The 15,010-nt window shown below is 30.7% G+C and overlaps 1 protein-coding gene across 1 annotated transcript; it reads left to right on the forward strand.

Moving 5' to 3' along the window:
* Positions 1-11,277: 11,277 nt before the first annotated feature.
* On the forward strand, positions 11,278-14,148 carry LOC114714625 (peroxisomal membrane protein PMP22). The gene is made up of 7 exons (XM_028899371.1): positions 11,278-11,452; positions 11,649-11,747; positions 12,368-12,469; positions 12,757-12,832; positions 13,135-13,205; positions 13,618-13,703; positions 13,816-14,148. Exons 1-7 carry the CDS (start codon positions 11,381-11,383, stop codon positions 13,865-13,867), a joined length of 558 nt encoding a protein of 185 aa, XP_028755204.1. The 5' UTR covers positions 11,278-11,380; the 3' UTR covers positions 13,868-14,148.
* The last annotated feature ends 862 nt before the right edge of the window (positions 14,149-15,010 follow it).

Raw genomic sequence — 15,010 nt, forward strand, 5'->3', positions numbered from 1 at the left:
GAATATAATTATTAAAACGTCAAAATGACAACAGAGCAATATGTAATAACAAGTTTCAATGTAAGAAACAATAACTTCTTATTTCTTATTTAAACTCCTTAGCAGTTTTTTTTTTTTTTGCTTTAGAACCTCATGGTAATTCTTAAAAACAAAACAAAAAAATTATGAAAGCATGCGAGACAATGATGAATAAATCCCATTCCATCTCGGTTCCATCTCTATTAGGTGATCAATGAAATGACCAAATTTCAAGTTTATACATTGAAGCAAATTTATGGCATTTTCTGTACTAATTAAAATAATGATCAATCATGCATGTTCTATTTTAAACAGTATCAATCACTCATAACTTCTGGCCCAAAAAAAAAAAACTCATAACTAGAAACTTTTTCCCTGAATGCTAATAATAATTTTTCATTCAGTTAAATGAAAAACTAATTTCATTTTAGCATATAATTAGTTGTAATTGTATCTCAAAAATACATCTACGTACGTCCGGTCATGCTTCTCTTGGATGTAATGAGAAGAAGGGTATCCAAACGCTTCTTTTTTTTTTAATTTAATACAATTAGGTAAGTATTAAATGTGTTATTGCAAGAGACTTCGACAAAGTAAATAGCAATTGAATTTTACCAATTTCACTGATTTTTATTGGTTTTCGCGTGGCAAAGTTAAAAGCATGTTTTGTTATCTTTGAAACTTGTATATCATTCAGTATGTAACTCGAATGCTTATTGATCATCTTCAATAAAAAGGAAAAATTGACTTATTTTGAACAGGCAATAAAATGTGGAAAACAAATTACTTGTTTTATGCACAGTGATGAGTGATACCGTGTGGAAATTTAAAAACAAACAAACAAAACACACATTAACGACATTAATGTTTCGAAGGGAATATTGAATAATTATGATAACTTTCATACATCATGTATGAACGACGTGTGTGACGTAAGGGTATTTCTAAACATATCTCATGCATATATATTTGTTAATTCTTTAACGTGAATTTCGGTCCCAAAAAAAATTCTTTAACGTGAATTTATTTTATTTTAGATGACCTGAAAAAACGTGTGGAGGATTTCATATAACTTGGTCCATAAAATCGCGTACATATTGTTGGGTTTGAATATATAATATATTCACACAGAATAAAATATACCTCCGCTCCTAAATATAAAAGCTAATTGACTAATTTGGATAGATTAATAAAACAAATTAAGTTAATTATTTATAATAAATAGGTATTATTTTTCTTAAAATATATTTGCTAACCAAATTTATGAGTTAGAACTACTATTATTATGAAGACTATCTTGAAAAAAAAAATATAAATATGAGAGATAAAGTGGATTAGAATTTTATATTTAGAACCGAAATAAAAGTCAAATAAAATCTTATATTAAGGACCGGTAATATATAAAAAGGCCAAAGCTGTCTTTGTTGAAGAAATTAAGGTTGTTTAATTTTGTCTCACAAAGGAAAGCACGAGTAAAATTATACTAGTATTGCTGACATGGCATTTGTAGGTTTGCTGCAAACAGGAGAAAACAGAAGGATATAATGGAAAATACACGTCTCACAAATCAAAAGAAATCTGTGGCCATTAATTAATGGTCGGCACATCTTAAGGTATAAAACTAACTTACACGTGAATCTTTTGGAATTTGCCAAAAGAAATTATAGTCCGTGAATCGTAACCCAAATAATTGTAACTAGCTAGTGTTGTGAGAACCAACGCTCTAATTGCTAGTGTTAATTATGCCCAGACACAATTAATTATCTTAAAACCATTTTAATTAGTGTTTTCAGAACCCAACCTAAAGAGAATCGCTCAAAACCAGATTTTTTTCCTTATTATATTTTAAAACTTCAATAAGCCAAAACCATGTTCTTTTTATGTTTGTATTTATCTCTTGATTGGTTCTTTTATTTAATGAAATCGCGGAAGCTTATGCTCGTTTGGTTGGATAATTAACCCAACGTATTTGATGATTTTAATTATTTGTAATACATAATAAATATTCTTTTGGTCATATTTATAAGTCATTTTCAGTATATTTCACAAAGACAAAAAAAATATTAAACTTCATTAACCCTGATTTAAAATTTAACAACTTTTCAATTTTATCTCTATTTAATATACATTGCACGTCATATAAAAAAAAATACAATAATAAATAAGGGGTAAAATTATATCTCTATACAAAAAATTTCTGTCAGTATCCTATAAATAGGATCAAAAAATTATCTTTTCTCACTACTCTATAAATAGGACTAGAGGAGTACTTATATGACTTGGTGTGATTTGTCTATAAGCTTAGTATGTATGACAATTATTGACAAGGATATAGATAAATAATTGTCTAAAATATTTTTATTTTTCTTGGCCGAAATGTGGGATTGAATTCTTAAAACACTGATTCTAAACACAAGGTTAATTGGTTTTGAAGAATTTCTGTTTCTTGGATTGGGTCCCACAAAGATCAAGGCTGTATTGAGCTCTACAATAAATACGGGTACTATTTGATCACATGCATGCAGTGCCCAATCATCAAAATCATTATCGTAGCTAATGACAAAAAATTGTTTATTTTATTAAATAAAATCACAGCGTACCAAGCACCGACCATATAGACGACCCAGCCCTGATTTACCTGGTCTTCTCTGTAATTTGTATTTCATATATTTTTAGAATAATAATTTTTAATCAGTGTTTGTTAGGAGTATATATGACAAAGTTGTAGTTTTCATTCTTAGTAGTCATTAAAATTTGGATCGATGTCTTGGCCGAAAGGCGGGATTGAATTCTTAAAATACTGATTCCCTACACAACTTGTAAAGGGGCTAGTTGTAAACGCGGGATTGAATTCTTAATCCTAAAGTTGGTTTTCCAATAGATATTGATATTGGATCTAGCGGAATGAGTTAATTCCTTACAACGTGAAGAATCAAGGTTCAAATTTTTGTTAGGAGAGCTGTCCGTATTTAGTGCCTGACAGTGTCTCGAATAAGATTACCTCCAACGGAAAGATACTTATGTTTTAGCTAACAAAAAAAAAATAGTTGGTTTTAAAGAAATCCTGTTTCTTGGATTGGGCCCTACAAAGATCAGTGCTGTATTTGAACTGTACAATAAATGCAGATGCCAGTTGATCACATGCATGCAGCGCTCAATCATCAAACTGCTGCAGTTAATCAAATTTTCCATTTAAGTCCCCCTAATAATGAAGTCCATGGATGGAGAGTGGTCAGCCGGTCTATTTTCTAATTATTATTATAATTATTATTTGCATTTTGTGAGAAGACTTGATGAATAAATCCGATGACAAAAAAAAAGTCTGTATTTTACCAAGTAAAATCACAGCGTGCCAACTATGTAGACTATAGAGTATGGACGACCAGGGCCCCGATTTACTTGGTCCGCTCTTTAATTTATATCTCATATTTAATATATTGTGGCCCACGCTCAACGTCATGGATCTGTCATTCATTAATTATATTAGTATAATACTCTTCTGGTCATTAATATAAGACATATTTAACTAATTTGATTAGATTAAAAAAGTTAGATAAATTAGTTAATTACGAGAAATATGATATGTTTTTCCTAAAATATTATGATCATTTTCCTTAATATCCTTCTTTCCTCTTTTACTTGATTATGATTAAGAAAGTGTCTATAAAGGTAATTTAGGAAGAATTGATAATTATGAAAAAGAAGTCTTATATTTAAGATCAAAATCAACTTAACAATTAGGTATTATACTCCCTCCGTTCCTTATTATAAGAGACGAATAACCGAAGTACGTTGATAAAAAAAACAGTTAAAATTAATTAAGAACAATCAATGTGTAAAAAGTATAATTTTTTTCAAAAATGCCCTCATTAATAAGGAGAGAGAGCATGAAAGAGAACAATTAAATTATTAAAAGAAAGAGAAGTGGGAGGGAGAGAGAGTGTTGGAGATAATAAATATGGGTAAAATAGAAAATCAACATAAAAAAGTAGAGACAACTTTTAAGTGTCTCTTATATATAAAAACATGCTATAAGTATTAAATGTCTCTTATAATAAGAAACGGAGCAAGTATTAATTACCGGATGAGTAATAATAATTATTAATCAGCGCTTGGTACGTATGACAAATTTGTAGGTTTCAATCTTGGTCAAGCTAGAGTGACGTCCACCCAATTTCATTTACATCTCTATATTATCTAAGTCTTTAAAAATTACGTTGACTTATATATAAATTTTTTATGAACTAAATTGATGATAGCGTCTTTTAATACAAAATTAGTTTTCAATATATTTTGAAACAACCATAAATAATAAAAAAAATGGAATATTCTGAACTTTAAGTAACAAATACAAAAAAAATTGCAATAAAGTATAAAAAAAATAACATAATTACTGAAAAATCATAATGACAATCAAACAATATGTAATGACAAGTTTTAATATAAGAAATGACAACTTCTTAGTTGTTATTGAAATTTTTTAATAATTATTTTCTTAGAACCTTATAATTCTAAAAAAACAAAAAATTATTATTGACGTGGTTATATGGCAAGTTATAAAAGTACGTAAGACAATGATGAAAAAAAAAGAATGACAATAAGATCTTAATAGAAAAAAATAATTATTAAAAGATCTCAATAACAAGTGAGCAGATGATATTTACTAATTTAGAAATTGTTTCCAAAACTATTTAGTAATTATGCTACTTACTCGGATTTCATAACAATTCTCTCATGAATAAATCCCATTCCGTGTCGGTGCCATCTCCATTAGGCGATGAATGAATGATAAATCAAATGATCAAATTTTATGTCTATACAATGACTCAAATTTATGGCATTTTTTTTCTTGTAGTAATTATTAGAATAAGTTTTTTCATTGCAAATGATCAATCATGTATGTTCTCTTTTAAACAGTATCAATCACTCATGACTATGAACCTGTTTTTTCAAATGAATGCTAATAATGGTTTTTCATACAGTTAAATGAAAGATTAACTTCATTGTAGCATAATTAATTTGTTGTAACTGGTATCTGAAAATACATCTAAGTAGGGTCTTGGTTCTCTAGTATGTGCTGAGAAGTAGGATTTTTTTTTTAATTTAATACAATTAAACACACACAGACACACAAATATGTTAAATTGTTAATGACGCATTTAAACTCAAAACTTCATCATATATTTGCAGATTACGTAATGGCTGATGTTTATTCAAGTTGCGTGGAATTGAAATAGCTAATTAGCTGTGCAGCTGCCAGTGTCACACCCCCATGTTCAACTTTTCGAAGCACCTTGGAATTTTCTCGCCTAGTTTTCATGCGGGCCCCACAAAACTTTTCTTGTCATTTTCTCAAGTGTTTACCAAGGAAAAAAACCCAAAAGAAAAAGAAAAAAATGACGATTGAAAGTGAAAAAAAAATTAAATTCATCCTAAAATTGACTGGTTGTATATATAATGATGATTGAATTCATCCCACACACGTATAAAATACTACCTTCAGTCTTTAATATAAGAGTTAGTTGACTAATTTGAATAGATTAAAAAATTAGTTAAATTAGTTATTTGTAATAAATAAGTATTGTCTTTCCTAACTAATCATATATATTAACTATAACTATTATGTGATGATACCTTTAACGTGTGCAACTACCACAAGAACTATCTTAAAAATAAATAAATAAATATATAAACAGAGGAGATAAATTGAATTAATATCCTATATTTATGATCAAATTAAAAGTCAAATTAATTTTTATATTAAAGATTGGAGGTAGTATATGATTGAATCAGTGCTCAGAGAATTGTATTAGACTAGTTAGTTGAATTAGGAATAGGTGTTGTCTTTTTCCTCCGAAGCTATATTATATTCTTTTGATATGAATATTCATTTTTATTAATATGCACGAAGAATTATTTATTTTTATTAGCTAAAATATAATTATTATTAACGATCGGTTTGATCATTGAAACGGGAACCAGTGCTTCGATTGATTAATGACCGACCTGATTTTTATAATATTGGATTGAACTCATCATGCACATACCCATTTGCAAATGTAAGAACTGGTTAAAATATTTATTTTGATTTTAAATATAAAACTAATAAAAAACCATGAACCACAACTATTTTAGTTTGACTTATTGAATTTTACCGAATTAACCGATTTTTATTGGCCTTCACATAGCCAAGTTAAGAAAACGTGTTTTGTGATATTTGAAACTTAACATTCAGTATATAAGTCGAATACTTATCTATCATCTTCAATAAAAAGGAAAAACTGACTTATTTTAAACAGCCCAGAAAATTTGGTAGACAAATTAAATGTTTTATGCATAGCGATGGGTGATATGGTGTGGAAATTAAAAAAAAAAAACAAAAATAAACGACATTAATATTTCAAAGGGAATATTGAATAATTATGATCACTTTCATATATCATATATGAACGACATGGGTGACGTAGGGGTATTTCTAAACATATCTCATATAAATATATATATATATATATATATATTCTTTACCGTGAATTTGTTTTATTTTGGATGCCGTGAAAAAACGTGGAGAATTTCATAAAACTTGGTCCATAAAATCGCGTACATCGTGTTGGGTTTGAATATATAATGCATCCACGCGGGGTAAAATATATATGTACAAAAAGGCCAAAGCTGCCTTTGTTGAAGAAATTAAGGTTGTTTAATTTTGTCACACAAATTAAAGGAAAGCACGGGTAAAAATATATTAGTATTGCTGACATGGCATTATAGGTTCGCTGCAAACAGAAGAAAACAGAGGGATACATGGAAAATACACATGTTTCCCAAATCAAATAAAATCTGTGGCCATTAATTAATGGTCGGCACATCTTAAGTATAAAACTAACCTATACGTGAATTTTTTGGAATTTGCCGAAAAAATTATAGTCGTTGATGATTGCTTCTATGACTATCACTACGTACTACTTATTATAGTTGAAGAAAAGTCAACCGTTCCTATGGTTGAATTTCAAAAAATTTTATGCATGAGAATTATAAGAAGAAAATTTGGATGCAAACAATATAATGCAGGCGAACAAAATTCTCGTTCGTGCTCATGAAAAAAAGGATGTTCTCAATATTTTTTTTTTTAATTCAAACTAAGCTTGCCAATTTTATAGAGCGATAAACAATATCTATGTACTTGAGTCGTAATTTTTTTTAATTCCAAGGTGAGAGTTAATTAAATAATTAAACTTATTTTGTGTGTGCATTGAAATAAAATACTCAAGTGATAAAAAGAAGACACATTACTTTCTCTAAATTTATGTCGAGTGTACATTGAAAACGAAACAAACAAAATATTAGGTAGATGAGTTACTGTTTTTACTCTTCTGGTCCTAAATATAAGACCCTTATACACATTAGTATAAAGGTATTATATTTAGAACTGGAAGAATATTTTATTTTTGAATAATAAGGCCACGGTAAAAAAATTTGCAGAAGAACACGAAGTCAAGTTAGTGACTAAAATGTCTCTAAATCTCGTAGAAAGGTTGTTGAAGATGTTAATATCAAAATTATTATGACATGAACTATTAAATACTCCTCCGGTTCTTAATATAAGACCTAATTGCTGAGTCAGTTTTGGTCATAAATATAAGACCCATTTCTCATATTTATCAATTTTCTCTAAATTACCCCTATGGATACTCCTTCAACCATAATCAAACACAAGAGAAAAAGGGGGTATTAAGAAAGATGATTATGGTATTTTAGGAAAAAAACATGTCACATTTCTTATAATTAATTAACTTACCTAACTTTCTTAATATAATCAAATTAGTTAAATGGGTCTTATATTAAGGATCTGAGGAGTATCATTTTGGTTAGTATGGAGTTGACACGTAATTCATGAGATCGTGAATTCAAATTTTTTGATGTGAAAATTTTATTATTGAGTGATCTATTAAAGTTATGGATCACTTATGGTCTGGTTGCTCTAATAGAATATGTGAAAATAAGGAGCCACTTTCTCAAAATATAAGATTCCCATACCTTGGCCAAGTTTAGAAGAACTTGCTGGTCGGGCTGGAAACAAGCAACGCCTCACTCTTAACAGGCCCAGTCTGTGGTGAGGCCTGTTGACTTGAACCTGGCCTATGACTTATGAAAAACTTTTTATTCGACTTGAGCTTGACCTAGCTCGTGGCCTATTAAAAGGCCTGATTTTTTAACAGGTTTCAAACATACATAAATTAATTTAAAATTACAATAATTCAACCCAATTTATTTAAAATACAAACAGAAAATATAAAATTATCAAATTAACATAATTTGTTTTTGCTAGTTGCTACAATTACAGCAAATCATCAAACCGCAAAGTATTAAATCTTCAACACAATTTCTTCTTCTTGTTCAAACACCTGATAAGAAGAAACCAAATATGTATTAATTAGATTATAAAAAAATTTAATAACTAACAAATACAAGAAATGATATTATTTTTAGAATTCAAAATTTGTACTTTTGATTTCCTTTTCAAACCATGCTTGTTGCTTGAGAAAAGGCAAGACGGCTTGAGAAATGAAAAACAAATTAAAAAGCTGATTAAAAAAAGTGGTGCAGAAGGCAAGCTAGGGTAGTTGGAGACCCTTTTGATCCCAATATTCAGCAAGGTCCTCAAGTAATTAATAACTACAATTACTATATATCAATATATATATGCATAATTAATAGCACATTGATCAATCATATATCCTCCTACATATTCATGCTCGCTAGACGCTGATATTTTTCCAATTAAAACAACAATTGTAGGTAGATAAGAAGGAGTTGCCTTGATGACCGGGGTTAAGGCAGTGGGTAATTAGTTAAATTTTAATATCTATCCATTTACAATTTTAATCTTAAAAAAATAAATAATAGGCTCAAGCCGCCTAACAGGCCTATAAACTTATTATTAGGCCTAAACTTGGTTTGATAAAGTAAATAGACCTTTTTACATGCCTGAACTTATTCTGATATATATATATATAGGTCAAGCTAGGCCACTTATAGGTCAGGTCACAGGCCCCTAACAGGTCTGGCTTATTTCTACTCCTACTTGCTGGTCATGATCATTTTTAATTTTGCAATGCTATATATTCAGCTAAGAGATAGCTATATATGTTTGAAACTTGTTCAGATTTTCTTATTCTCTGGCTATATGATATGGCTTAGGAAAACTTGTGTAAGAAAAGTTTAGCTTTGCTGAACTTAACTAGTTATTGATTAGTTGGATAATGCGTTTCTTGTGGTGTCTATTATAATCACAACGAATTGATAAGTAGTTGGGAAAAAAATCTATTAAAGCTTCTCACCAAGACTAATTAAGACACTAGGCAGAATTAGAACATATATAGAAGCTTATAGAAGCATAAGGTCATAGAGTAAGGCAAAGCATGCTCCTGCCATGAAGAAATGATTAACGTACGATGTGTCCAGAATGTTGTTTTTTTTCTCCCCTAACTATGGATCGTTTGAAACTGCTGAGTTAAATTTAGTCATTCTTTTCATTAAAAAAAAATTAATTTACATTACTACGATTTGATTTGAATAGTACAATAAATTAAGGGGGGAAACCTTAGTAGAAAGAAGCCAAAACAATCCGAGCGTAGACTCAACTTACAGGATTGTAAAGATATTAACTTAAAACTCAGACCCAGAAATCAAGAAAACTAGTTGAAAATTCCGTTAGAAATTATAAAAAGAGAACATTGTAAATAAACACGGTCCAATATATAAAATTGTGATTTGAGACTCTTAATTTGAAAAATGACAAATAGAGGCCTAGTCTCATATTGAAAATATGAATCTTGATGAAATGTTTGAAATGCCCCTCAGTCAGATTGTGATTTAGTTTGTTAAAATTGTCATTTGCTAAAATAAAGTTGTCATTTCTTATAATCAACTTGTCATTTGGCATACCCTTAATCAAGTTGTGAAAAGTCTACTAAAATTATCATTCACTAAAGTGAACTTGTCACTTCTCATAATCAATATGTTATTTGGCTTAGGGGCATTTCAGACATTTTACCAAGATTTCATATTTGCAATATGAGACCTAGTTTTTATTTACTATTTTTTAAATTGAAAGTCCCAAATCATAATTTCACATATTAGGAGTCTTTAATTGTTATTTTTTCTTATAAAAAACCTGATTTAAAAGATTATTTTTAATCATTATTATGTTTTTTACGAGGTCTTACAAATGTCATTTCTCCAACGAGCAGTTACGTTGCATATTGATCATTTTATTATAACAAACAATATATATCGTCCTAGTGCGTTAATCCTTATTCGTGCTAGTCTTTCTCTCCGTATCATTATGGCTTGGGACTTTTTTTTTTTTTTTTCCCGGTTAGGCTAAAATATACTTTTCTTTTTTTAACTTTATATAAGATTTTATTTTGATATCTTAATTTTAAAAAGTAAACTTTTAGTTCTCTAATTTTAGAATCGTTCATAAAAAACGATAATATTGAGCCCTTGAATATTGATAAGACACTACTAAATACTCCCTCCGTTCCTTATTATAAGAGACATTTGATGCTTATGGCATGTTCCTATATATAAGAGACACTTACAAGTTGTCTCTACTTTTTTGTGTTGATTTACTATTTTACCCATATTTATTATTTCCAACTCACACTCTCTTTCCCTCCCACTTCTCTTTCTTTTAATAATTTAATTGTTCTCTCTCATATTCTCTCTCCTTATTAATGAGGGCATTTTTGGAAAAAAATTATACTTTTTACACATTAATTGTTCTTAACTAATTTTAACTGTTTTTTTGATCAACGTACTTCGGTTATTTGTCTCTTATAATAAGGAACGGAGGGAGTACTATAATATTAAATTTAATTTTCAAAATAACTATGATTTTTACAAAAAAAAATCATCATTTATGACTAATAATTTTAGAGTTAAAGAACTAAAAATATACTTTTTAAAATTAAAAAACCAAACTAAAACTTTACATAAAATTAAAAGACTAAATGTATATTTTAGCCTTCTGGTTATTTGAATTTATTGCCTTTTCTGATAACAAGAGAGAAGCCTTAACTAACGCCTACGTGATTGTCCAGTGTTAATTTGAATTTATTGCCTTAAAAAAGTGTTTACTGTTAATTGGGTTACAAAACCCTGATTTTTCTTAGCAATTTTTTTAATGAAAAACCACACAATATTTTTTTTAATTATGCTTTGTTTGGTGATTTACTGCTGGCGAGATGCTTTGCAACAAGTTGGGGACGACCTCGATACCGAGAAGGGAAAAAGAGGGGCAGGTGAGTACTTCTCTCACAGTCGCACAGAGAGCTTCCGGTCAAACCTTTGAGCAAAGATGGGATCCATTGCGAAGAAGGGACTAAACAATTACGTTGGACAGCTCCGGCAACATCCTCTCAGAACCAAGGTTTCACTCTTCCTTTATCTCCACTGTTTCTCTGCTTCTGCTTTCATTTCCGTTGACCCTTTGTTTGATCGGAAGTTGCGGCCTTTCTTCCCCTCCCTTCGCTTTGGAAATCGACTGGTGAAATATCATCTGGGTTCGATTTTATGATTTTTATCGCGTTAATGTCAATTTCCTTCTCGGGATTAAATTAAACCAGGTAATCACAGCGGGAGTGTTGTCTGGGATCAGCGATATAGTCTCTCAGAAGCTAACGGGCATACAAAAAATTCAACTGAGACGACTTCTTCTCAAAGTGGTAAGCTCATAAGTTTCTAATGTTCATCTGTAACAGACGTATTGGTTTATTGATAAGCGAAAAAAAAAAATCCGGTAGGAAATTACGTAACGAAGACAGTGGACCGTATGAACATAAGCTGTTTGTAGTAATGCTGAACAGAGTATGTATATGACATCCTTTGTGCCTGGGGAGATTTTTGTGCGCCTCGTGGTTACATTTTGATTTATGAAGGCAAATGTGTGAAACTATTAAAAAAAAAAAAGGTTATAAAGCAGATCCCAAGATAGAAATTTTTTTCTGGTCATAGCAACCCAAGGTTGGAGTGAACTGCATTGATGGTGATTGATTTCAGCCAAGGGTAAAAATCACATATTCTTCTACAAGTTTAAGGATATTAACTGCCTTTTTTTAAGAAACTTGACATTGGTTACCTTCGTTTTCTAATTAGCACTGGAGGAGGTACCTTGAAACAATAAATCGACAATGATTTATCTGATTCTTAATTTTTTTAGTTGTAAGAAAAGGAATAAATATAGCTGTCAATTCATAAGTTTTTGTTTAGATAGTTTAATTCAACTACAACCGTGTTGGGTGGCATGTGCTATGCGTTGTTAACGTGAACTTTTTATTGCATGCAGATATTTGGAGCTGCTTATCTTGGACCACTTGGTCATTTTTATCATTTGGTACTTGATAAAATTTTCAGAGGGAAGAAAGATTCAAAAACTGTAGCCAAAAAGGTACTAAAACTGCTGAACCACCTGTTTTTTTATCTATTAGAAACTTTGAATTGGATCATCCATATGCTTATCTCACGCTTTCGCCCCCTGTGAGACTAACAAATCTGTTCAAGCGTATTACCGTGTATTTCAGCATCAATCAGTCAAATATGAATGAGATATTGTGGATAGTTTTCATGAATTATGTTAACTAAAACCTGAATAACCGATCACCTAACTTAACAGAGAGACCCAAAAAAACGTGTCTTTCTTTAACGGCTCCTCTTCCTTTACATTGTCTTACGCAGGTTTTGATCGAACAGTTGACTGTTTCTCCTTGGAACAACTTGCTTTTCATGATTTATTATGGTTATATTGTGGAAGGTTAGTACATTTAGAACACGTAACTTTTGTATTTACATCTTGGGCACATGGATACAGAGAAACAGGTGTGGAAGATGAGATCAAATAATTATTAATTCCTCTTGAGGGTCAAATTTTAGTTAGCCAAAGCATGAGTTTCCTGGTCAACTCGTGATTGTCAACATATTATTAATTCAAAGAACGAAGAAACTGAAAAGTTATAGTTCCAAGTAAAAGCAATCTTAAAAGAGCATGACGGCTAGTCAACCTTGAAAGGCATGCAAACTACTGCTCTTTCTGATGAAAAGGTGAATGAAATGCAGGACGTCCGTGGATGCATGTGAAAGCTAAAGTTAGGAAGGACTACCCATCGGTGCAATACACAGCGTGGACGGTAGTGTTCTATTTCCATTGCAGATGATGGCAACATGTTCCTTAGTAGAAATACAGAAATTTTTTAGAAACTAAGCCATTTGGGGAAAAAAATAGAATACGGTAATTCATGAACGTAGATGTTTCATCTGGGGGATCTACTGACACATCTATTTCACTCGGTTTTTATTGGCTTCTTGCATCAACTAGCTCTGCCCTATGTTGATCATAAGTAGTTTTAATTTAATCATGAACATGCATATAAATATAACAATTCGGAAATATGAGTTTCACTTAAGAGTGTACCCACGCACATGTTTATTCATGATTAACTTGATTCTTAAATATCTGTAAACTAATTTACTCCGATAATTTCTCAAAGAAGTTACCCTTTTCCCCTGACTTTGGAATCCCCCAAATGAATTGAATTGCAGTTCTGGCCTGTTGTGGGGTGGATAAATCACCAATTCTTGCCTCTCCATTTCCGAGTTATTTTCCAAAGCTCAGTTGCATTCTGCTGGTACTTATTTATTTTTGCCCTTTTCCCCTGCTTTATTGATTTCCTCTAATCATAATTCTCTTTGGCTAACAACGACAAACTGAAATAATTCCGTATGTGTATTTTATTTCAGGGGAATATTCTTAAATCTTAGAGCACGATCTCTGGTGCTGACCAAGGCCTGATGTAAATGAGAATACAGCGCAAAAGTGTTTAATTTGATCAGGCTTTACTGTTTCATTTTAAAATCACTGAAGACATCTTAAATTTTCAATATGTTGGAAGGACTTCATTTTATTTTTATTCCTTTGAATGTAGTCTGGTGGTGGTGTTCAGACTTGTTCATACCCTGTAGTTTATCTATATGTCAAAAGGACTCCCGTTTGTTTGGAGAAGTATTTCAAAAAGATCAAACATAGTTGGATGCTAAACCATCATGAAAGTCAAAATATTTTTTTGCCCAAAAGGTCAATATTTGCTTTGTGGATGACGTGGCAAATTCGCTGTTGCCTATCTGTCTTGTGAAACCGAGTGTGTCTGGGTTTCCAATATTATGTATGACTTTCAAATTGCTATTAAAGTATTAAAAATTCGAAAGTGTATGTATTGGCGACAAAGTCTGACTCTAGAATGCTTTTAAAAACAATAAACTGTGAACCCATAATTCAAGTTACCTTTTTTTTTTTGCCCCCCTAAAAGGTTGACATCTTATCAAACTTGAAATGTGATTAAGGTGTGAACTTCGGAGAAGCATGTGGCACTACTATGAGTTGAAAATTGCTTAATAAATATAACGAGGGCGAATTATATGAACGTAATTGGTCCGAAAAATGAAGCACTGTTGGAATGTCATCACTTGAAAATCTGTATACTGTGACAATTTACGCTCTGGTATTTTACCGAACCCACGTGAATAAACAATTTGTCATGTAACTTCGGCCATACGTTATTAAACTCCGTCAAAATGTTACCCCAAAAAAAAAATGTATTGATTGCCAGTTTAGCCATGCATTAAAAGAATAGTTTAACGGAGATGGGGAAGACTTTAATATGAGGGATGGTGAGAATAAAGAAAGACAATATAAAACTTCAGGGTTAATATAATAATCATTATTTTCAACTCTGAAGTCCTGTTGAAATAAATTATTTGTAAGTTTTGGATGGCTTCACGGTTTACTCGGTTGGTCGTTGAAACTTGAAAGTCAGAATAGGGAGGAGAACTCGGAGGAGTGGATTCAAATTCATCCTTCGTTGAGCTTTTACACATCTCTGTCGGTCTGTTTTATATAATAAACATTTCAAAGCCAGCCTACATTCCCATATAAATC

Source organism: Neltuma alba, unplaced genomic scaffold (assembly GCF_004799145.2).
Source record: "Neltuma alba isolate B1F8T4 unplaced genomic scaffold, ASM479914v2 tig00011524_pilon, whole genome shotgun sequence".
In the NCBI taxonomy this organism is placed as follows: Eukaryota; Viridiplantae; Streptophyta; class Magnoliopsida; order Fabales; family Fabaceae; genus Neltuma; species Neltuma alba.